Raw genomic sequence first — 25,645 nt, forward strand, 5'->3', positions numbered from 1 at the left:
CCTGTACGGAGGACCAAATCTGCCAATATAAAACAAATAAATACATGTAATTATATAAATAAAACAGCAAAAATAAATATAGATTAATTTATACAATTTCATTTTTTAAAATTAATATCCCATTAGTTATTTAAAGTGACTATAGACATCATGTTTGCCATTCATTTTTATTACAAAAACTGCTGTGTGTGTGTGTTGTCTTTAAAATGTTTTATATTATTAAATTCCTCATATAAAACAACAGGCATACAGACAAAAATCAATGACACTAGAACAGGAGATTTTTTTTTTCTGTTTACTTCCACACCAACAAATACCTCTGCTGTGGTCTTCATTTCACTATGTGAAAGCAATATAAATAATGGGAAAAACAACAGCTGTGCTTATTTCATAACACACTAAAAAACTGATGACATGAATAATGCTGGTGGTTGCTTAGTTACGAGGAAAACAGAACATGATTATGGTATCACAACTGGTCTTTGCCATTTCTTTTTCCCTTTAATTTTTGAGGTTGTAAATATTGGGCCTTTTTAAAAATGAATATGAATCTCTCTCTCCCTCTCTGAGATTCATTTTACTAACTATCACTAATAGTAAAGTGATTTATCACCATTTCCATGACACGCGGAGTCCTCCATACAGGAATTTCACAATTTGTTTTAAATAAAATGATTTCTTGTTTAATATTTAATTAATTTAAAATATTTGTGACAGGTATATAATTCCATGTTGGGATTATTAAAATTATCCTGATTCCTGAGAAGCAAAAAAGGTCCTGAAAAGATGCAGCTTACAGGCCACCATTAAATAACATCACCAACAGGACTAATAGAAAGTCTTTTATTAATGATCTTTCCTAAATATATTTTTTAATTTAAAAAATGTAAAGGATGTGACTATAATACTCCTCCCAGTGTCTTCGGGTCCTCTCACATGATACGAAATTAATTTTGAGGTGGTGTTTGCGTATTTGTTAGTTAATTTTCAATTCCTCCTCGTCACAATCTGTGTACCTTCAGCCCCCTTTCTTTCTCGTCCCGTCTCCGGCTGTCTGTCCTTCAGGTGTGGCCTCGATGTGACAGACAGCTGCCAGTGGTGGCCTGGTTTCACACCTTGGCTGCCCCCCCGCCGCCTCCCTCTGCAGACAGCAGCCTGGGAAACCACAGGCCACCAGGCTGGCGCCAGCCTGTACGGCTTAGAGCAGGGCAGCCGGCCCAATCAATACCTCTGCATTTCCTGTCCATTTGCTCAGGTCTCTTCATTAATAATTACTGCTTGGCGGAGCTTCAATGCGCTCGCTGGCTGGGCCAAGGGGAGAGGCTGGGTGACCTTTCCCCGCCCCTGGCTTGACTTGGATCACACAGACAAACACGGGGAGAGACATAATAAGGCAACACAGATGACATTACCCCTGATTCATGCCGGTTCCTCCTCTGTAGCGAAGAGCACGCCAAATGCTATTAAAAAAAAATACATTTTTTTTGCAGCTGTGCTTATCAGCAGTGGTACACACCAGGTAGAACATGACTTTGAGACATTTTTACAACCAGTTTGGTGCCGCTTTTCAACTTGGCAAACACCCACTAAATCCAGCAGCTATGATTTCACCATCATCTGTGCCGTGCAGCGGCAACCAGGAGGAAGCTATTCTTAAAAGTAATTTTTGAAAAAATAAGTGCCGCTCGGTGTATCATTTCCTGTTCATGGTACATTTTCCAGATGACAATAACAATTCTTCAAAACATCTTAAATTACGTTCTGCCTGGGATGTGCTTTCGCTGATAAGCAAAGCAACAATAAATGCCAGGTTTGAAACTGCAGCAGCCCGGTGTGATTATTTTCTCCAGGCATGAGAGAAAACAAAACGCATGACATGATGCTGAAGTAATGTGGGGTTTTTAAAAAAAACTTTTTTATTTAATGATGACCAGAGAGCAGAACAGTTTCTCAGCATCTGGATCGAGTAAAACAAAGTTAATCTGTTCTCGTTCTTTGGCCTCTGCAGACAAAGACCCCTCCAGGCTGTACAGGAGTGTGTGTGTGTGTGTGTGTCCAGGTCAAAATTTGGTGACGGCAGAGGCGATGTTCTCCAAGGCGGATCGAGCCTCGGAGGAGGGGAAAGCCTGGATGGCCTCCAGAGCCTTGTTGCCATGGTAACAGCACAAGTCCATCGCCGTGCTCACGCCTTTCTCCGATTTAACCGCTGCCAAAAGCTGCAGACGGATGAAAACACACATTAGTTTGTCATGTTTGTGTCACTCTCGTTACTATCCAGCTGTCAACACAATAAACTGTTAAGAGGCAGCGAAAGTTAGCTTGCTGTTAAAGCGGGCCCGAGGGGTAAAAACGGGAGGAAAGATGCCTTTTAATAACCCCTCCCCAAAAAACCCCAATCACAATCACGTCTGTGCTGCCAGTGGTACCACTGAAGGCAGCTTCCCAAATTTAACTACAAGAGGAAATTTTCAGACTCATCACTGTGAGTTAGGCTTTAAAAATTTGGCATTTGACAATGAGAAAAGAAATGCCCTGAATCGTGTTTCTCTGCCAGTGCTAATTACGTAGCTCACAGCTTTTCTGTCTTTCCACTTTACTAATGAAGGCACCGGTTTTTCTGCACGCCAGGTAATCAACTGAACAAAGGATTTCCGTGAAGACTGTCCGTCACAAAGTCACGGATTGTTGGATTTTTTTTTAACACGTTGATTTCTGCTCCTATATTCCAGAGAGCACCTCATGCACCTTACACAACTTACACATTTCACGCATGAGGAAGCAGAGGCCATCAAATCAAATCAACTCTAACATCAGCTTTAAGTACACAGACTGAGTGAATTTGTGCACCTCCCTGTGCTTTACTGCTGCTGTGTTGGGACATCTTTTTGCTGGAGGCGTTTTACCTGATGAATTCTGGAGGTGGAAAACCCCGTAGGCCTTTCTTCTCTAAATCACCAGCCAGGGTGATGCTGAGTTCGACACCTGCAGTTCTTTATTATCATTTTTCTTCTTAAATTTAGAAAAGACTATATTTCCTGGAACATTTCGCGCCATCTTCTCCGTTAACCTTCTTTAATTCGGCATTAGTTTTTAACGTTTCCTCTCTCCCTCCTCTGTTTGCGCGTTATGTTTGGTTCCACATCCTGTTCTTTCTTCATGCTCCGAACAAGATTTGTCTGTCTTTGCTGCCTTGAGTCTCCTGATCTCATCAATATTCACATGCAGCACATGAGAAAAAATTAAACAGGACAAGTGAGCATGATAGCTGACATAATTCAATAAAATATGATCAAGTTAATTCATTTTTCAAAAGTAATGTACACTGAATATATTAAACATCATTTAATAAAAGATGGAGTTAGTTTTTCATCTGAAAACGCCACTTTGTCAAGATTTAGTATGAAACGGTGAGTTACCCCCCGTGTAATTAAATTAAAAGCCAATGAGAGACCCTGAGCAGCTCCTGAAGCACCTGTCCACGATATCATGGCTTGCTCTGTGGCTCCTGATTACTGCTGCAACTTTCCACTGATTATAAGCCAGCCCATCTTCTAGAGTCCTTTTCTATGCTTTTCAGGTCCTGGTAAGTCTGTGGCACATAATGTAAATTGTGTAATGCCAAAAACATCACAATTGCTCTTGGCAACACAAAATAACTGCCCACAGGTGATACCAAGATGGCTGCTAAATGGCAAGACACTGAGGCCATGTCCACACTAACACGTTTTAGTTTGAAAACGCATCTTTTTCTCCCCGTTTTGACCTTCCGTTCACACTGAGACGGCGTTTTCGGTCAAGGAAAACGCGTTTTGAAAACACTCTCCAAAGCAGATACGTTTTCGCATCGCAGTGTGGACAGCGAACCCGGAGCCTTTTCGAAAACGATGACACAATTTAGTCATGTGATACAGTCATGTAACCAATGAAACTAAGATAGCGGAGGGCATTATACAGCAGTTGTTTTGTTTGCTCTCAATTTTGACAGCCCTATTAAAGACTAATATCAGTTTGTACATGCTCCAGATAGCTTTTCTTCAAATTTTTTAATTCTCACTCGCTTTTGCAACTTTGTACTTTTGTGTTACTCGCAGCAACAACTCCACCTCATTGTTAGTCCATTTAAAAAACTCAGTGCTTTTCCTCGACCTTGTGCCGCGACGTTTCAAAGAGCCGAAAAGTAAATAAACAGCAGACAAAAATGAGGCAGGTCGAATAGTCTTGCCTTTCACGCATCCGCAGTACTGGAACCTAAACGTTTTCGGCCGTTTCAGTGTGGACGCAGAGCGTTTTCAGACGAAAACGGCGTTTTCAGACGAAAACGCCGTTTTCAGACGAAAACGCCGTTTTCAGACGAAAACGCCGTTTTCAAATTTATCCAGGCTAGTCTGGACGTAGCCTGAGAAACATTTAAATACTTGGAAAAATTGGAACTTACACAGAATAAAGTTGGTGTTTCTGCTTAATGTTTGTTTTTAATCTGGTCAAGATTTAACAACATAATAAACCCTGATCAATTTAGCAGACATGTTTAACTCTCCATATCTTCCTCCCTTGCTGCTCATCATCACTATTCATCCAATCACACTCAAACTTTCTGCAGGGTCACCATCTAACAGCTACACAGCAATGACAAGTTATATAAAAAACAGACATTTCTCTTTATACAATCCACTGATTAAAACCTGACCATGCTTACTGAAGGTCACAATAAATTGTGCGTTGAATGGTGAGCACACCTCCTGAGTAGCTGAAGCAGCTCCTCAGGCTACAGTGAGTCATCCTCACGTCTTTTCTGTACTCAGATTTTCTTAGATGATTAAAACCAAAACATAAGTGCCTACAAATAAAACTTCTGACTGATTTTGTGTGTGTAGAGCTACTGGGGAACAAAAGACTAACAGTCAACACGAAACTCTGCTTGTCATTTTTCAGTTCATTCATGCTGGCTTTAGCTATTACAGGTTCCTAACTTTGTGCTGAATCCAAACTTTAACGTTTTCTCACCCCCGTGTGCTGCTCTTAGTTTCCCTCCTTGTGTCTCCTCACCTCTCCTTCCCCTCAAACTTCTCTCCCCTTTTCAGCAGCCCTACTGAAGGAGATTCTCTCACAATGCCACTGTCTCAGAGTCTCGGTGTCTCCTCCGCAAATAGGCCTCGGTAACTAATCCTTCCTGCTCTTGTTTCAGGCGAGACCAGATAACACCCCCCTCCTCCCCTCTTCCAACACCATCGGACCCCCCCTCCTCTGTAGCTTCGCTCTTTTTTTGCACCCCTATCGGTCCCCTTCTATGCCTCACACATTGACTTTGGAAAGCTTGTTTCCCAACTTTGATATAAGTTACAGTGAAAAGACATCCTGTTTCTCTTTGCCGTCTTTGAGGGCAGACAGTAAGGAGGTAAAAACTGTGAAATACGGCAAAGGAAAATTGTGGCCATCTAACAAACTTGTAACAAAAGTGCAACTCAAAGATAACCGAATAAAACTGAACTTTGTGTCACATTGTGAAGTAACATTAAGAGTTCACATCTCACGGAACGGGCAGATTCTGGATAAAGGCATTCGTAAAGCTGTGTGCTTACCTTTGAGTAATCCAGCTGGTTTCTCAAAGTTTTTGCCTTGAAGAATAAAAGAAAAAGAGATAAAGCAGGCATGTATCTCTGGCTTCTAAGGGTAAGCTTTAGAAATTTCTCCAAGGCACAGGGAATATTTCACTGTCTATTTCCCCACCTACACCTACAATAGTCAGAGGACAAAGCGTGCTTCTTCGTTGTTACAATTTGCACAATAGCAAATACAAAATAAATGCATAAAACTAAAGCAAAGAGTCAAGCAAACAAGTCAGATGCAATAACAACTGAAGCTGAATAGTGAAAAAGTGACACCTGGAGTAGTTGTTGCTGTATGTACTACAATAAAAACGACTTCCACTGATTCAGAGGGGGTCAGGGCAAAACTTTTTCAATAAGGAACAACCCTGAAGTCTTAACTTTCCCGATGATGCTCTGCCAGCCTCACTGCTATTGTTCCCTGCCTGTAGGGGAAGTTATTTTTACCTGAGGCCTGCAGAAGCACTAGAAGCACAGTGTTTTTAAATTATACTCAAAACAGCAGCAGTGTGAGGAGACGCTGGGGGTCTGCTTCTCTGGTTGCAAACCCTCTTTTGGCCAGGCCATCCAATCACAGTGGAGCAGGGGTGGGGTAAACACTATTCTGACCAACCATCAGGTCCTATTTGATAAGACTGCTGCGTATGGCTTTACCAAAACACATCCCCCAAACTTTTTCTGGACTCAGTGACTGAATTTGTTCATTCAGTCACTGAGTGAATGGAGGGCAGGTCAGTCGGACTGAGATCAGGTGAGTTTTGTTTCAGCAGTATGGAGAAATTTAACAGCTTTCTCTCTCACCTTTGTTTTAGACCTCAGTTTGATCTTCTTTACTCATCACAGTAACAGATACTGTGAATTATATTATAAAGTAAGATTCATTCAACTTTTCAAGTGGTTGCACGCAGCTCTTTCAGATCTGATGCAAACCTATTTAAATTAAAGCTGATACTCCTGCTAGAAACATAAAGGCAGTGAATCCAGCTGGCCCTGGTGTCATGGACCATCCTTAACGTACCTGCTGCAGCTGATGATGCCACGTCTCCCGGCCCATAATTTGACGGTGGAAAACGACCGGGGCGGCGCTCAGACTAAATGACAGCGGCTCTCCTATTCTGCTCTTCATAAACGGCTGCAGGTCAGAGTTCAGCTGCAGAAAGGCAGAGAACATTCGTCATTGCGGAGCTTCTACTTTGTAACTTTCAGCTTATCAATTAAACCAAGTCAGTGGTGAAAACAGTCAAGGTTGCATTTGCCTGCCTACACTCTGAGCTGACCCTGTTAATGAACAGACACAGCTAGCCTGATGAGGACGGTTCTCCTTCAAAGACCTCATTTTTGGTTCCTCCCATGCTGAGATTCCCTGTAGCCACTGAGGCCTGCAGGCAGGCAGCTACAGGGAGCCCCAGCAGGAGAGGACGCACTAAAGCAGCAATGAGAGTGGGATCATTATGAATGACTTCTACACCAGCGCCAATAATATTCAGCTGAAAATCTCTGAACCTTGGGAAAAATAACTGAGCAGCTGCATTATTTACATCTTAATGACATTCTAGCACATAACAAATCAACCTTCTTCCTGTTTCCACATTTTTATGCCCCTCTCTGATACAAGAATAATAAGACAGACAGGCACTTAAGTCTAATGTTTCCTATGTTTCGTTTGCACTTTTTGTAGTGCCGATAAATCACTCTGCTCCCTTTAACGTCACGCTTTTATGTATCAATTCAGCTACAGTGTGAAGTATTTGATAAATAGACATAAAAACACTTTTGAAAAGAAGGGCAATTATTCATGCCGAGGATGAGAGAGAAAGAAGTCAGACATTACAAGAAGCCAGATTTTTTTCTTTACTTTGAATTAACTTGATCACAGAAAGTATGTCAGTCAGGAGGTCCAAAACTTTGGCATAAAAAAAGATCAAAGACTAAATTAGAACCGCCAGAAAACCTCCACATTTTTAATTTAAGTACTGACATAACATTTTTTTTCACTGCACATAACAAAATGCAACAATCTATGTTGCCTCTTGTCTCTAAAAAGAACACGGCTGCATGGCTTAGGTTTACAATGTTACATCTGAACAAAGCGCAAGACTTCTGGAACAATGTCTGAACAAAATGCACAGCTCCACATTTGGCAATAACCAAACACATATCAGCACGGCGGTGGAGGAGTGACGATTTGGGCTTAGTTTGAAGCCACAACTCCTCTGTATACCAACATATTCTAGAATGAGTCCTTCTGACCGACAGTTAAAGTTTGGCTGAAATTGGGTCAAGCACCAGGACAGCGATCGACACACAGCATGGCTGACAAAGAAAAGAATCAAGCTGCTGCAACAGCCCACTCGAAGTCTAGACCTCATGCCTAAAAACTTCAACATACTGACATCCTTAAGCTGCTGAATTATGGATGACTGGGACTATGCTCCTGAACCATCCATATTCATAGAGACAAAAATCCCGGGAATTACAATATTTTTTCTGTTTCCAAGGAACTAATGACTGGAGCGACTAGGATCTTTCTCTTGGCTTTTTTCTAAGACAGTCAGGCGTTTATTACATCTTTTTTTAAATCTCTTGTCTAAATTATCAAAAGAGTTTGTTCTTCTTGTATCTAATCCCTTGAAATCCAGTTGGTTTCCCGCTAAAAAAGGCATCGTGATGATACGCTGATCAACCATTATAGATTTATTGCTCAGACAACCTCCTTTCTTGTATATGTTACTTGCTGGATTCGCCTCACCTTGTGGCCCAGCGACAGGTGTTTGCCGTACTTGTAGGCCAGTCTTTGAGACTCTTTGTCGTGTTTGGCGAGCTCCATCGCAGCTTGACAGCTCTTGGCTAGCAGCGCCCCATGAGACAGGAACGTCTGCTCCTCCCACGCCGCCACGTCGATGCCGTCGGTGAGGCCGTTCTCCTGCAGAGCAAACAGAGGCAAAGAGCATGTGTGAGCAGGCCTGAGCTTCCTCCGCTTTTAAGTTCCCACAGAGCACCTCGCTGCTCCACCAAAACAAGCCTTCCTTGCTCTTTGACTTTATTTCTCAGTGTGTAATTCGTGAGGCCTCAGCGAGGAGCAGCACACAGTTATTTTCCACATGTTCCTCAGTCATTTTAAAGGAAGAAGGAAACAGTAACAGCAGAAAAACAACTGAGAGTTTGCTTTTTTTAATTTGCAAATTTAAGTAAATCATAAGAAATATACACAAATGGAAACAGGTTGTTATTATTAGAAACTATTAAATAAATTCTAAATTTCTGGAAAATAGAGAATAAAAAGCCATTGAAACACATCAATTATGTGTATGACATTTTCTAAAATATATAAAAGTAATAAAATAAGTAAATTGTGTCAGAGTTGGAGATGTTTTTTTAAACTACCTCAAATTAACTAGTTATAAACTCAGCACATAACCCACAGATTTAGATGAGTTAAAGAAAATTGTTGCTCACTGGTACCTCTGATTACTGTGGACTATTTAGGAAAGAAAGCTGCTTATTACTATTATTAGTCTTATTCAGTTATTGTTTGCCACTTCACACAGAAGCATTACTAACCTTTCTATGCTGCTCACTAGGGATGGGTACCGGTGTCCGGTGCCATGATGGCACCGGTTCTGACATAAACGGTAGTAACCAGACCGAAAAGCAGCGCACATTTCGGTGCTTTATTTCGGTGCTTTTTTTTCCTGAGCTGTGATACACTTTAGATTCCAGCCAATCATTTTACGTTTCCGAGGATAGTAGGCGGGGCCAGGTACGTACGTTCTGTTAGAGCAGAGCTACAGATTAAAAATGTCCAAGGCGAAGCGGTCAGAAGTCTGGCTGTACTTCACAGCAAAAGATGCAAACTCAGCAGCAACAAGTGCTTTAAGCTGATACTGTGATACTGTCAAAGGAGGTAACACCTCAAATCCGATGAAACACCTGGCGATGCATAGCGTTTTTTTTAAAAGCCCAGAAATGCACCGTATTTGATAGCTTGCTGCGAGACCTCACACCGAGCACATCTACTGCGGGTGGGTTGCCTGTTATACAACATCCCCCAAAAACACGAAGAGGAGAGTCCTGGCCCCTAGCCCTGCCAGTGTAGCAGAAATGATGACGGATGATGGTGGCAGCAGCCGTTCTTCTCTGCGTGAGTAGCTAATTTACGTTGAGTAGGCTAACCACGTTATTACATTAATGCATGTAAGGTGAACTAGCAAACATCATCATAGCTACATGCGGCTGTCCTCTTGTTTGATGGCAGATACTCCCTTCACCCTGGCCAAAAAGGCTAAAATGACCAAAGAAAAAGTGGAAAACAGTTAAACATGAGAGGTTTAGGACAAAGTTTGTGTTTTTTCCATTGCACTGCTTCCAGCCAAGAGTGATACCATATATGCCCCATAGCTGCAGAAAAGGCTAACATTGTTATATTTTTACAAAAAACAGCTGAACATGAGAGGTTTTTGGACCAATTTTGTGTTCTCCATTCTTTAAGCACCGGTTTGAGCACCGTTTGAGCACCGGCACCGTTTCAAAAGTACCGATTTGGCACCGGTATCGGATAAAACCTAAACGATACCCATCCCTACTGCTCACAGTAGGTGTTAACTATTTAATCTAAAGGCAACCAAACATATTATCTTTGGTTTCTTGAAGCTTTTAACTGAATCTGAGTAAGCTTGTTTTTGCAATAGTATATTTCTTAAAATAAGGATGCTGGTGTTACTACATGAAAAAAGTACATAACCTAAAGCATTTTTCTCTGCCTCTCAGTACTTTCTGATTTTCTGACATTATACCCCAATTTTTTCTACGGATGATTCACACATTTCAAAAGAGGCTATATGACGTTTTTCTTTGTTCCTAAAAAGGTCATTTCCATGAAGCAGTCAGGCACTAAAGCTGTAGCAGGCATTGTATTGGTGGAGGGAACCTACCCTTAAAAGGCTAAAGGTGGGGCATACCCTGGACAGTTTGCCACTATATCATCTAGAAACACCATTCACATAATGACATAATGACCAATTATAACCTTGTGCATGTCTTTGGACTCTGGCTGGAAATGCGGGTGTTTCATGAGAAGCTACTCAGGCACACGGAGAACATGCAAACTCCACTCAGAAAGGCCCCAGCCAGTGGATTCAAACCCTGGACCTTCTTGCTATTAGGCAAATGTGCTAACAACTACACAGCCACAGCAATAGTTTACATTACTGAGCACATGTTCACCATAAACAAATTGCCAATTAACCTCTTTATTAGTAGTAAATTAACTGTTTGTGAGCAATTACAAAACCTGACCATGCTCTACTTCACCTGAGACCTTTCTGCTCAATAACCTCATAATTACTGCTTATTAATAAAGGTAGTTGCACATAAATTATGAGCTTGATGTCCTCTGCTCAGTATAGTTCTAATAATGTGGCAGTAACATAAAAACGGACTTTAGTGAGGTCTACTAGAAGAGCTTTTACTGATTCACTGTTGAGATTCTGACCTTATTTATCTTTTCCTGGGCCTTGATGCTGCCCCTCAGTTCATCCTCTGTCTGAAATAAACCGTTTTAGCTCTTCAGCTCAGGTCATCGTCACTTTAAGGCCAACTTCCTTCTGATTGGCTGCCCATTGTAACCACAAGGCTTGAACAGCAGGTAGGTGGGACTTCTGTGCTCACAGATGGAGCTGTGTGGCCAAGATGAGGATATCAAGGATATCTTCTCTATTTTAAACTTTAACCATGTTTAAATTGGCATAAATGATTGGAATGGTAGGTCTCCCGCTGTTGAATGGCCTTCTTATGTATCTCTGGACCATTCCTAGTGCGTCAGTGTACGTTGTTTCATGTATTTGTGCCTTGTGTCTTAGCACTATGCCTCCTCCAATGTGTCAGAATTCTTCAACTTGATCTTTACTTTTGGGAAGCAGATGAAATCGCATTGATGTAAAGCGAGCTGGGCAGGTCAAAAAAAGGTGTCATAATAATGTAATGAACTGAATGTTCTCTCAGACAGCTTAGGATGTTACAGCACAGAGAAGTTCACCCTGTCAGCGCTTACAGCCATATATCCTTCTCATCTGATCTCAGAAGCTAAGCAGGGTTGTCCCTGGATAGGACTTGGATGGGAGACCACCTGGGAATACCGGGTGGTGCGAAAATAGAGCAGGTTGGCTATTAATCGGAAGATTCCTGGTTCACCCAGTGTGCATGCCGAAGTATAGGCAAGATGCATTCATCAGCGTGTGTTTATGTCATGCATAGACAAAAAAAACCCAAACCTGTTTATGTGTGAGGAGTGCTCAAAGTGAGAAAAAAGCACCATCTAAGTACAGTCCATTTAAGCCTTGTGAACAGAGGTCTCTTCAGCAGAAAACTGCTCAGTCATCATAGCTGGAGACTCATCTCTCATCACTAGACTGAAATGGCACATGCAAGTTTCTACACTTTACAATTGCGAAATTGCAGAGCGCACAGTATGGCCAGAATGACGCTTCCACAGAGAGACCTAAACACTGCAGAGATACAGAGAAGATTACCTTGAACAGGAGATCAACCAAATTTAATTTGAGTAAGGCATTGGGATATTTCAAGGTCCAGAGAAAACGGATAAGTATGCATTGTATGGGAAGAAAAGATGTTTTACCTCTGTATTGTGGGAATTCTCATAATAGACTCCTTGAACCAAATCACCAATGGCACTGGAGATCAATTCAACGACCTGTCGAAGACAAAATGAAAGAAAAACACGTTGAAGATGTTTGTTTCAGATTAGGACCTGAAATTTTCGTATTCACGCTCATTTTACTTGATATCATTGACTCCAAAATATAATAACTGTATCAAACCAGGAATTAAAATCAACAATAAATCACTTAAAGACAGACAGGAATTTCATCAGAAAGCATGTTAAACTTTGCAAAAAAGATTTTTGATGACCAAGAAGAAAAGCACAAGAAATTCAACTGTGAAACCAAAGCTAGGACGCACAGGTGTCTGCATGCTTGGTCCCAACAGTGAAGCCTGAACCAGGAGCAGTGAAGACCTGCTTTATACTGAGTGGGATGACCTCAAATAAACCGCCAGCCGCTGTAAAGGCCATCTCGCCAAGAAGCAGAGTGCTGCATCAGTTTACTGGTCCCCCACAATCACCAAACCTAAACCCAGCTGAGTTGATTAGGGATGAGCTGGATCACACAGTGAGGGAAAAGCAGCCAACAATTCCTCAGCACATGTGGGAACTCCTTTCAGTCTGCTAAAAAAAAAAAAAAAAATGCTTCAGGTGACGACCTCATGAAGCCGCCTGAGAGGCCAAACAAAAAGCAAAAGGTGCCAAAAGGTGCATATCTGAGCCAGAGATTACAGGTTTGATTCACACAGCGGTCAACATGTGCAGCTACTTGACCTCTTCAAGTGTCCCCAGGTCAGGTACTGCACTTAGCCTCTCCCTCCTCATAAATCACTAAGGCTAACAGCGCTGATTAAACTCCTAAAATGTCGATGTAAATGAGGCTGATCACAACCGACACGCTATTCGGTTCATCTGTGACATTTGTAATTAAAAACCACAAGCCCCCCCCACACCCCCTCCCCCTTGACTGAAGAGCGAGGAAACGGTATCTGAACAGCTGGTTTGGAGAATTAATCGGAGGTGAGATGTGCTGGAAGCCAGGTGAACTGCAACTCGGCTGCTCATTTTCGCTCCGTAGGGGAGCTCCTGGCGATTTCACGAAGCACATCCAGGCTCGCCTTCGTTCATTATACTTTGTATTTATAGAGGAGTCCGGTTTGAGAGAGCCGGCTCGGGTGTCTGTCTGGTCTGAGGGGCTGAAATGGAGCTAAAAGGCAGATGGTGAGACAAAATAAGGTGGTGTCCAGAGAGCAGAGGGGTTAACAAGGTTTTGAGAGTGATGAGCTGACCTCCGGGTTCTCTTTTCTCACATTCCCTCATTATTCAAAGATTTCTTACACTTTGTACCTCTGGGTTTGTCTCATTAGTATACAAGGTTAGGATTCTGCAAAAACATTGTGAGTCAAATGAAAAAGGAAAATGAGCCTTAAGTCTAAATAACCACTACATCTGCAATCAGTGAGCCATTAAATATGCTTTGTATACATTTTTAAAAACCAAACTAAGACAAAATTTAAAGATGAAGCTAAAATGGGCCTTATGTGTGCGTTTTGTTTGCTTAAGAGTGCAGTTGCCCATTTCCCCTTACAGGGGGCATGCATGCCTACATTTTAGCTTACAGAAACCCTACCAGCCTCTCATCAACCACCAGATAAGAGGCTGTATCTTTTAAAGTGGTTGTTTATGTCTGGATCTATTGAATGAGTAAAAGAAAAAAAAAAAAAGGCAGACCATGTCTCCGTCCTTCATTCACAGCCACAGAACAGCGTGGACAGTGGAGACGGGGCCACGCCTGTTACAGTTCAGATGAATGAGGTTAAATTTAGAGCTCCTTCAGCTCATCCCAGACATCCTTGGTTCATCAGAAAAGTCTGGTGACGCTGGCTGCTCCGTCAGCCTCGCAATGTCCTTTGGGTAACTGAATCCACTAGGGGAAAATATTGAGGAAACCTGAGCTTCGCCCACAGACCTGGAAGGACAATGTGCCTACAGTATTACCAGATGTGGTGTCTCTGCCTGGCCTGCGTTGGGATGTGGGGGCCAATGGGGGGCTTTTTTTGGAAAGTATCAGATCATCTCTCCCCCTGCCTCCCCCTTACTCCATTCCCAAATCTAGCCAGATCGTGTTTTGCCGACAGGTCTGCGAGGGGGAAGAAACCGGAGCTCCACGGGAAGATTATTTTACAGTTTATACAAGTAGCGGCATAGGTTTTCTCTCAAGGCCACGACATATAATCTCCATCGCTCTCAGTGCCTTAAAAGAAAAAAAAGCCTGGTTTATGAGAAAAACTTTAAAAGCTACAGGAAACACTCATCTGTTACCCTGCACCTTCAATATTTAACAACAGACTCAACTGCACAGTTTAGCTGTTAAAGGGCTGTAAATATCCGGCTGTTAACAGATTTTAACGGTGAAAAGCAAAATGTCTTATAGCCTTCACTGAATTAGCCTTGGAGTAATTATAAGTTTGAAAATGCAACAGCATATTTGTAGATTTTTTTCTTTCAGGTAAAACAAAGAGGATACAGGATTAAGAGTAAATCTTTACAAACTCTACAAAAAACAGGAAAAATATATGCAAAAATGAAAATGTTAGAGTGGCAATTCTCATGCCATTTTCTAGAAATACGATACTGCGTCTCTCCTGTACAACAGTTCCAACTGGTTTTTTTTTTTGCAAATTCCAAAAACTGCAGTTCCTCAAATGTCCTCTTGGGGCTGGCTCCAAAAGGGAGTCGATCCACATAGATTCCCATGTTAAACTGAGCACTTCGCAGCAGAAGTAGACATGATTAAAACCTGCAACAACCATAAAACAGTTTCAGCTAACTTACACTTTCATAATTTATAATTTATTTCATAATTCATCCATTTAAACTGTATCAGTGCTTAATGTTTGCAATTTTGGGTGTTGGGGTTACTTTAAGTGACAGGTTGGCACAGTTAGCTTTCTGCGAGGCTTTACCTCCACTCTCACCAATCTGAATTACTCAACAACGTTTGTTGCATTTGTGCCTTTTTGAGCATTTTAGTGCAGTTATCTGACAACAGCATAGCTTGCTGTCTGGTTAATTGCACTAACAGAGTGGCCAGGCAGATTAGTTCTAAAGCGTATAGTCAGATTTATATACGTGACATGAATGTTTCAGCTCCTATATGAACTCACAGCACCTGCTGCAGTTTTCCGTTAGGATTTAATGTATTATACTGTTCACGACAAGCAGTGCTGATGAACCTATTAAAAGTGGACTTGCATTTACTGTGCATCCTTCTAACTCACAGTTCTAATCGTACGAATCATTTATATTATAATACAACAACTAATAACGCACAGCTGACACTAATCAACAGAGTAAATCCGCATTCATGGAATTACACAACCAAATGGTATAATGGGTATGCTAAATGGTCAAGTGATGCTCCAGAGTAACTTGCGACAAATAAAAGGAGCTGTTTCGGATTTAAAGAATGAGATTCATTTAGCTTCATTTCTTGTGCTCTCGTCCCCTCAGACTCAGGCAGCTCCTCACACACAGCGACAGGAAAGCAGGTGAGGCAAAGATAACACGTTACTCGAGGCTAACAGGTGTTTTTCCTGACAACAGAATAATTTGTGCAACAAATGCTGTAAGAATAAGTCAAAATTTAGTTTGTTTTAAAGCTGTAGCTCTGCTCTGGAAACATTAATGCTAACGAGACAGATGTTGGCTTTGTGCAACAGCTGCTGCACATCCAAATATAACAGGCAGCATTTTAAGTAATGCCTCTATAGGCCTGTGCCAAATATTTTATTTTTGTTAATAAAATTTGAGGGATTAGTTTTAGTTGAGTATTTTATTCATGTTTTATGTCTTTTTAAAGTATTTTGGGGGCTTTTTGTGCTTTAGGCTGACCCCGGATGTTGGATGGATTCAAACTTGGGCCTCTGCTAAAGCCTTACAGCACATGGATCACCTGCTCAACCCGATGAACTGAGCTGGCTTCTCGTTTTATGTATTTATTATGATATTAAATTACTATTTTTTAAATTCTAGAGACTCTTGATACAGAGAAGTAAATGTAAACATATTTAAAGACCAATTTTGCAAAAGAAATATTTAATAATAATAATAACGATAACAACAACAACAACAACAACAATAATAATAATAATGATAATAATAATAATAATGATAATAATAATAATAATGTGATATATTGTGGAACAGGTTAGCAGGAAAGACCAGACCTCCCTCTCCCTAGCCACGTCCTTCAGCCTATCTGAGGAGACAGTGACGTGCGCCCAAGCCAGCTGTGAGATCTCATGGGCTCCACCAAGTAGGAAAACCCAGAACACTTTACCAAGGAGGCCCCAGTCAGATTCCTGAACCATGTGGAGGAGTAGCAGTGACTCAGTAGTAGTAGCTCCTCCCCCTATTGCTAAGGGAGAGTCCAACAACCCTTCATAGGAAGTTCATCTGTAATCATGCTCTTTAGGTCACTATGCAACTGAGCCCTGACCTGGACCTTATTCCTGCTGCTTCACTCTCAGGTGCAAAAGCAGCAAAGTATGAGGGCGTCACATGGTGAGGGCAACAGAACCACATCATCCACAAAAACGAGAGACTCGATTCTGAAGTCACCAAAGTTTCAACTTTCTACACTTGGCTACATTTGAAATTCTGCCCATAAGAATTATGTACATGGAGCAGCAAAAACCATTAAGAAATACACAGATAACACAGATTTTTCTTTTTCACCAGTGCTGATTTAATTAAGTATAATTAGGTGGACTTTGAAGTCATTTGAGTAGTAGAAACCACTCAAATAAATGCATAAAACGGTGTATAAACGTAGATGCATATGTATAAAAGTAAAACAAACAAACAAACAAACAAACAACCAACAACAACAATCTGATATAAAAACATCAGACTAAGGATGTAAAAATTTCTTCAGGTAAAAATTACAGTCAAAGAAATTAACTGTGCTTTACTTTTCCAATGAATTAAACAGAGCAGAGCTCAACACCATATCCAGCCCAAACTAAACCACATTTCTGTACCTTCAGCTCAGCATTATGGACTCATCTCTGCTGTTTACAATAATCTCATTTCCACTGTGTTCCAACCAGAGAAAAAGGCTGAAAATATGAGCATCAGTGCATGCTGTGGTGTGGTTTCCCCTTGGTTCATTTTGTTTTGCTAACCTTTTCAAACATGAGTAACTGTGAGCTATCAGATGTCCATCTCCTTATTACCTCTAAAAACTTCCACTACGGGGGATGCTTCCTGTGGTTGCTTCAGATTGCAGGCTTGTTTGGGAGAAAGAAAAAAAAAAAAAAAGAGGTTAATACTCTCCAGCATTGCTCTGTGGTAATTTAGTGCTAGCTGAGTATGAATGGCATTGTTCTCACCTTGAAAATGAACAATGCTAAAGGAAAATGTGCTGTAAGCGTTCAGTTTAATCAATGCCAATGTGCTTGGCTTGAATGCACGCTTAATAGGATTAAATCATCGTTAGTTTGAGTCATCAGCAGATCTGCCATCATTTCATTCTCACTGTGTTTTTCTTCATCTTCCAGGGAAACAACAATATCAGTTCCATTACTGTAATTTGTAGCTTAGCCACAGAGTGTCTATTATCTCTTAGTATTGTTACAGAGCCAATTAGCACTATCAAGGAAGCACCACACCTTTAGAATTATCTGTAACTGATCAAGGAAAGGTTGGTTTATAACTCCCTCTGTGTTTCTTATACAACAAGCACTACTGGGAACCTACAACATATGCCTGCGTGTGCTGAAAAAGAAGCATCAGGGAAGGCAGCAAGGGCTGGTCAGGTTGATGGCACGGGAGGGGGAGATGGTTATTTTGATCCACTCAGGCAACTGCATTCTGAGGCAGCAGCGTGGTGACAGCATCTGTCAACGAGGGGTTACCAGGCTACGCAGCAGATATGATCTCAGATGCTCTCACAAGGCTGCCCCCACACCAACGTCAAAAGATTAAAACTATAACTAGTTTATATGCTTGATAACCTCGTTACCAGCGTGTAGCAAAGACTGACACTTGCACCTCAAATATGCTGCTAGGAAGATCCATGTTTGAAGAAGTTTGAGGATGAAAGCCCCCCCCCCCAGGTGACCAGATGATTACCGTGTGAAACATGAAGTTATTAGAATAACAGCTGAATTGTCAAGAAAAGGGACCACCTGCTGAGAATCTAGGAACCAGGAAAAGATCAGGTCTCACCTGTGTCTCACCACACATCCTTGAATTTCAAAACTTGTCATGCTTGCCAAGCAGTGTCTGCTCACTAAAACAATGCTATGAGAAAGTGTTACCATTAGCCAAGTTGTAGTTGTAATAGAAGTTATTCCTCCACTTAAACTGCTGGAGTGCACGCCCTCTTTCTTAGCCTGCAAAAACTGCGATGAATTTCTTGAAATTTGTTGGAAAGTTGAAGGATGTGTGAAAGAAAGACAATTAAGTCATTTAATTCTGTTTCAGATCTTCAAAATGACAAAAAAGCCCCCCCCCCCCAAATTAGCAGTGAAGAACCGTTCTATCCCACTATGTCTGAACCAAAGCTTTGGTTTTCTAGAACCATTTAACCCCAGGGTGCCAAAAACGGCCCGCCAAAGGATCCAGTCTGGGTTTGCAGCGCTGAAAATCACAGACGGAGGAAAAAAATGTGGAAGACCTCACATATAGTCTGCTACACTGCACACAAGTGATGTGGTTAAGCCAAGAACCAATGCCAGTGTATTTTATTTTTAAATAACTGGAATGACTCAAAGTGGAAAAAATGCATATTGTTCAAATTGCTCTTCGTGTTTTGCAAATAAAAAACAGTTCATTAAATGTGAACATTTTCACATGGACCTTTACACTTAAACAAAAGAGGAAAATCTGAAGAAGTCTGCAGGCCCTGAACTAAAATAAATTTGACAGCCCTGATTTAACTAAAAGGTGCCCGATGGGTAAACCCCTGTCTTTACGATTATCGTTTGTGTCACGTCAAACAAACACATTGAACACATTTCATCTCAGAGTTGCAAAGCTCTGATATTTAAAAATAGAAGGTTCACTACACTATGCACATGTGTGCACACAAAAAATCTAAATGAACAGTTGTTCATTTAAATGCTTAAAATCCTTAGGCATATGTCCTATGATGCAACTTGTGCTGTAGCTTGAAGTGAACTATAGAAATATAGCTTCGCATTTTGGCAACGCAACCATAACTGTGATGGATCCGCTTGGTAGTAATACGCCATGTGAGCAGTCTACTGAAAAGCAAAAGCAAAAAGCTTTTTTCCTCTCATTTCTTTTGCTCTAGCGATCTGGGTTAGATTCAATTGATTTTGAGTCGTTTCTCTCTCTCCAGCTCTTCAGTAAAAGGGAATATTCTGTAATATTTATTAGTTCCAAGTCCAACATGATCTGCTCTGTTTTGTCAGCCCAGGTTCAACACAGGACTACAAAAGCTTTTTTCAGGACTTTTTTCCTTTCCCATTTTCTTTAGTTGACAAACTCTTCTCCGATTGGTATCTGATTCTTCAACTGATAATGCTGACATTAATCAAAAACAATATTAGGAGATGATTCAAAGGTCTGGGATGAAGCTAGGCTTTCTAGGCTTTCTAGGCTTTCAGGCCCTAACCCTGGGATAGGATGTAAAGGACTATAGGAAAGGAATTGGGAGCAGTAAGCAGGCAAAATGAAAAACATGACATTAAAGCAGATTAACACAAATAAATGAATATCAGGATTGCATCACCTTGAATAAGAATTAGCAAAACTGCTAAAAATGTGTTTTATTGAATACATTTCATGTCTACAAAGAGATGACTGAGAGAAAAGATGTCGGTATGAAGTCTGGCACTGATACGTGAGGCTCTCGGGACCTCGAAGGGCTCATACTGAGCAGCCCTTCCCCCTGAAATCAGTCATGTCAGGTCAAATATTTCTCAGGAGAAGTGTTAGTGACGGACAGGATACCTTAGTGTTGTTGAGCTGGGCCAGTCCCGTGCAAGCATTGGCCAGCAGAAAGTCGCCGCTCAGAACAGCCATCTTATTCCCAAACTGCATGTCCTTCAGCGGGCCGTCTGAGTCCGTCCACTCCTTCAAGTTAACAATCCCACGATGCACCAGGAAGGCTGTATGGATCAACTCTGTGATTTCTGCCAGGTTCCTCTGACTGTGAGACAGAAATCCCCCCACCAAAAACAACAATAAATCTAAAAATCACAGCTTTGTCGTCAGCAGCTTTTAAAACAGGCGTTCCTGAGGTTTGACAGTTAGAGAGCTTTTTGACAGAAACATTTTTATTGTCTTCGAGTCGGCAAAGTTTGAAAACTCATTCAAGCATTACCGCAGAGGTATGCTGATCACAAAGAAAATCGGTCAAAACAAAGGACTTATGGGTTTCTTGATCTTCCACGTTCAGAAAAGGAAAACCATCTATTCAACCAATAAAGCGCCAATATTCAGGAGCTGCAGTCCTTTCATTTCAATCAAACACTTATAAAAAGAGAGGGTCTCTAAAATGTGTCTAAAACCATTAAATGGGACGAATTTTTAAAATGTGCCATTACCCATTGATTTGGATGTGCTAAGTCCAAATAAGATGATTAAAACAACTGACTGCAGATGTTGCCCAGCACTTTCACATCTGTTGCATTTTTAATGTTATTTAAATAAAGCTGACTTGATTGGCTATTAGATGAGTTTTAATCATAAATTACAAGCATATGTTTTCTCATCTGTTCTTTATTATGTAACAAATTAAGACATTTGTGGAGAAAATGAATAAAGCCCTATATTAGCAGTTTAGCTTAGCTTTAGATCCATTGATAAAAAAACTGTACTGAATTTAATAAAGGATGTGTTTGCAGTCACCACAGTGATTGCATTGTTGGCTACGACTCTGAACTCCAATACAAAGTCAGACGGGCACCACGCAGATATTTGGTAAATTAAAAAGCCAAGTTACCGGCTCACATGTTTTTCCTTTCAGACACACAGAAGTTTGTTAATCATTAGTCTGTACTTAGACAAATTACACTAAGAAGGTCGAATCCAAGGTCTGCGTCTTTTCTGGTTGTAGTTACGAGCTTTTGGTCTTACACCCGACCTGGTAGCACATCATGAAAACCAGAGCCAGTGGTCCAATATTAGAAATGTTTTATTACGTATATTTCTGAAGCATTTTGGCTGTAGACCACCAAGATTTGAAACCCACGAGCAACTGTGGGAGATACATTTTCCCATCAGCTTCTATATTAATGGACGTTTTGGAACCATAGGAGCCCCCCTCCCCTGGTCATCAAAAACAATGCAACTTTAAGTACTTCTTTTATATACAGTCTACGTCAGAAACGAGCCTTTTCAGCCTTCTTCCTTTTCCCTTTAAGCCACTATTACCCTGATTGGTTGCCCTTTCTGTTCAGTGTGCCAGAGACGAGCAACGATATTAGGTACATCTCCCGACTTCAACAGCCTACAGATCCAAATGCAGAAAAAAAAAATGTCTGCATACGCTGATCTTATTATATGAATCTTTGGCCATGTTTAATACGAGCATCCACTGTTGTAGCTGTATAAATATATGACATAAATTATGGATAAGTATAATAGGTCCCCTTTAAAATCGGAGTCGGTATCCTCAAGGGCATAAAGCAGCAGATATGTCAGACATTTTGCTGCACAGCACGTCAGTGGTTGTGTTAAAAAAAGAAATTAGGCTTATCATTAGCAAATAACAGCCTTTCTTGATTATGAGAGAAAAGACATAAACGTGGTCTTTGAATAGAGCCTTTCAGCGCAGCCTTGGGGAGGATATAATCAAATGTTGATTCAGTCATTGGTGGGGGATAATTAGGCCCCTCTCCATATGGAAGGAGCTCGCCATGCTGTGACAGGAGGGATCCATCCAGACAGGGTCGGGTGCACTGATAGCCACTTACGACCTTCTTTCAGCCGCCATGAGGACCTGATGAGCCGGTCGTCGGCTTTGAGCTTCAACTCCTTCCTAAAGACACACTCACACACACACACACACTTGTAGCCAGGTAATTGCCGTGTTCGACGACGGTGAAGGAAAAGATGTGATTAAAATTCAATAATGTCATCTATTTTGCCTCTCAATCACACCCATTGTCTGGTTGGTTTCTCTGCTCGGTGACGCAGAGCAACAACACAGAATGAGAAGTTAATAAGTTCAGGGTTTAAATAAGAGGAAATTAACAGATTGACAGGCTCGTGTTCTCAAGGTGCCTTGAAGTGATGGCTACGCTCGGTGGGCTGCACGAGGAAGACTCATTGTTTCAACAAGAGGAACAAGAAAAAGAGCCGGGGCTGATTCTGGATCGCAAAAATAACAGGCTAAAATTTATTCCAAGTCATCTTACGGTGACCCTTTTCTTTGCTTTTTCACTTGAACTAAGAGAGAGCCAAGAGACCGTCTACTCAAGCTCCACAGGGATACAGCAAAACAATATACAATACCCGACAAATGGTCATTGACACAGGAAAAAAAGCAGCCCCTTTAGTCTTGGTTAAATCAATACACAAGAGTTTCTCTGCTGAAACCGGCTTTAAAAATGTCACTTTATGATTCTCACTTCAGAGCCTATTTGGCCAACCTGAAAGTGACTTTATTTAATGAAGCAGCTCATTTTATGCTTGTTTATGAATAAAAAATCCAGACAGCAATGTCAGTTTAAGTCTACTAAGTTAAAAAACAAACAAACAACAACTTAGCAACCGAGACACATTACCACACTAAATTCCAACATTAATGGATGAAAAGATTAGTACATGATCAGCTAATCAACAAAACTGATTTAGCAGTTTTTAAACAGAGTGACATATATAGTATTTTCGGGACATTTTTGTCAGAGCCGTTCTTTATTTTGAAACACTGAAACAAAACTATTTATGAATTTATCATTTCTATTTCAGTGCATAATTGTTTCAAGTAAAGTAACAATCTGGGAAAAATTTATTTTATCAGATTTTCCGAAGTACACTACACAAGAAAAAAATTCTTTAACCGTAAAGGGGCAAAAAACAAAACAAAAAACTCCCATCATGTTAATACGTGAATAAAAAATTAAGTCTTACGTTTTTCAGAAAAACATATTATGCTCATTTTATTTCCTAAACAGCCAGCAGGGGGCGACTCTCCTACCTAAAAAAACAGTAAAAGGATGTAGAGGTCTGCAGGCAAAACAACCCCACTTTTTATTTTACTTCCTGATTACTTGAAGTTTATGGTCTTAATTGCTTGTCTCGCAAATTTTTTCATGATAATGCTCATTTTGAAAATCGCTGCCCTATTTAGAGTAAAAGAGCTGATTTGGGTTGTTTTTTTATTCTTCAAAAATCCACAAATATTATATCAAGCTACGGCAACATTTTCAGTACTTACCAAGAAGTCCTTCAAGTTAAATCACCTGTCAGTGGAGACCCAGACCTGGGCATGGATTGGTCCCCCACTTTGTCTCACATCCCCGCAGCAGCATTTTTCATTTCTGCTACATTTACCATTACAAAAGGCCTCCACCAGTGGACAAGTTGCATGATGGTGCAGGTGTGAGTTTAGTGAACAAAAAGAAAAAAAATAATGTCTATAAATCATGCAGTATTTATCCAACCCAGGTATTTTCTACAAATATTCTTGATGTTTTATTCATGGAAGTAGAGCAGTTTTTTAGTTTGTGCTTTTTTGTATTGGTTTGTTTCTGGATGCTTATTTTGATTATATACATAAAAAGGTTGCTGGAAGGAAAAACAATCTATTTATATTTTAAGGCCAAACAAGAGATCTTTGAAAAGGTGAAGGGAGTCGCTAAAAAAAGAAAATATAAAAGATTTGAATCTGGCAGATGATCGATCAGATTGAATTAATGTAGATAATTAATTTCCCAATGTGGTTCAATGCAAAATGTTTAATTGGTGAGAATTCATTTTTTTCTTTTAGAGATAATATTATTATTATTATTTATCGTTTTAACTTCTAACAGCAGTGGAAGAAAATGAGGAAACCCAAAATGAAACTCCTGCACAAAGTACCAGAACCCCCCTATCAGTCGAACCCCGGTGCATACAAATTCCCACTCTCTACTCTGCCAGACCTGATCAGCAGCAGTAGAGCTTGGGGAGGAAAAAGGGGGACAAGGGGGCCGATGTATAAATAGCTTTGGTGCCCAGTTGCATAGCAACCGATGCCATCTTGCAGAGGTGTAACGCCCCTCACCACGCCCCTTGTCCTGACTGTTCTGTTCAATTTCCTCCCTCCGCAGTCTGCCTCGCCATCAAACACTGCCTTGCAGATCTGTGTGCGTCCCTGTGTGCGATTTAAAGAGGTGGCCTGTCCATCACACGGCCTGCATGATGCACAGTAGCATGGTTTTCATTTGTCACAAAAAATTAAGAGGTGTGGTGGGTACAAGTTGGACTGTACATGTATGTGCCTGTGTTTCTATCCATCTATCTATCTATCATGGTGGTGCTCTGGTGAATCATCAGTGTCAGGCAGCAGAGTGGGAAATGTTTTACAAATGCTGCCTGTCAGGAGGGAGGAGACCATCCCCCGGAGGTTTCAATCACCCCCCAAACCCGCCCCACCCTGACTCCCTCCATCCTTCCATCTCGCCATCAGCAGAGGTGCTAATGAGCTCATGAGAGGTGGGGGCAGAGAAAGAGAGAGAGAGAGAGAAGAGGCAAAATAGTGCAAATGAGGTGATCAAGTCATGCTCTGTGTGTGTGTGTGTTTGGGTTCGGACCATCTATCACGCGAGTGAGAGAATGCAGCATGTTGGATTCGGTGATCCGGTGTCACAGGGATGTAACACGAGGTGACTGTGTAGAAACTCGCGGCCTTGCAGACCGAACGGGGCTGGGCTCGAGCTCCTCCACAACGCCTGGCTTATTTCAATTAGTTCTAATATTAGGATGTTTCTGCACAGACGCGGCTCCACTGCACACATGTGCCTGGTGCCAGCTTGCAGTAAGAAAGGAGGCTTTCAGGCTCCCAGCACATAGCCACGCCAAACACAGCAGTCACTTCTGGAAACCACTTGGCACACACCCACACCCCTGTTCTGAGCTGCATGCTGCTAGTTGGATATGTGTGTGGAAGCCTGAGAGGACTGTGGAGCGCTGCCTAAAGTATTTTAGCATCAGAGCATCAACACCACATTAAACACTTTTTATTTAAATATGTAAAATAAACTGCTGTGTTAAGTTTGTGATTTTGTTGAGCCATTTTATTGCATTTACACCATATTTAGACTTAACAGTCTGCAGCTGCTCCCTGAGGCTTTATTGCTCATTTTAAAGAACTCTAAACAACTGAGACTGAACACCTCCAGTCTGGAAACCAAGGCTGAAACTCCCTCCATCTCAAAGCAGTTTGCCAGAGTAATTG

At 41.1% G+C, this 25,645-nt stretch overlaps 1 protein-coding gene across 1 annotated transcript in view; it reads right to left on the reverse strand.

Moving 5' to 3' along the window:
* Window positions 1-1,389: 1,389 nt before the first annotated feature.
* The window catches only part of pdss2 (prenyl (decaprenyl) diphosphate synthase, subunit 2), a 34,923-nt gene continuing 10,667 nt past the window's right edge, over window positions 1,390-25,645 (reverse strand). The window contains exons 3-8 of the mRNA XM_005738788.2: window positions 20,212-20,410; window positions 12,241-12,315; window positions 8,356-8,529; window positions 6,625-6,756; window positions 5,580-5,615; window positions 1,390-2,216 (exon numbers count right to left, since the gene is read on the reverse strand). Coding sequence (XP_005738845.1) covers window positions 2,061-2,216; window positions 5,580-5,615; window positions 6,625-6,756; window positions 8,356-8,529; window positions 12,241-12,315; window positions 20,212-20,410 — 772 coding nt within the window. The 3' untranslated portion in view covers window positions 1,390-2,060. The remainder of the gene's footprint in view (window positions 2,217-5,579; window positions 5,616-6,624; window positions 6,757-8,355; window positions 8,530-12,240; window positions 12,316-20,211; window positions 20,411-25,645) is intronic.

This window comes from Pundamilia nyererei, unplaced genomic scaffold (genome assembly GCF_000239375.1).
Source record: "Pundamilia nyererei isolate P.nyererei 1_Seehausen unplaced genomic scaffold, PunNye1.0 scaffold00086, whole genome shotgun sequence".
NCBI lineage: Eukaryota > Metazoa > Chordata > Actinopteri > Cichliformes > Cichlidae > Pundamilia > Pundamilia nyererei.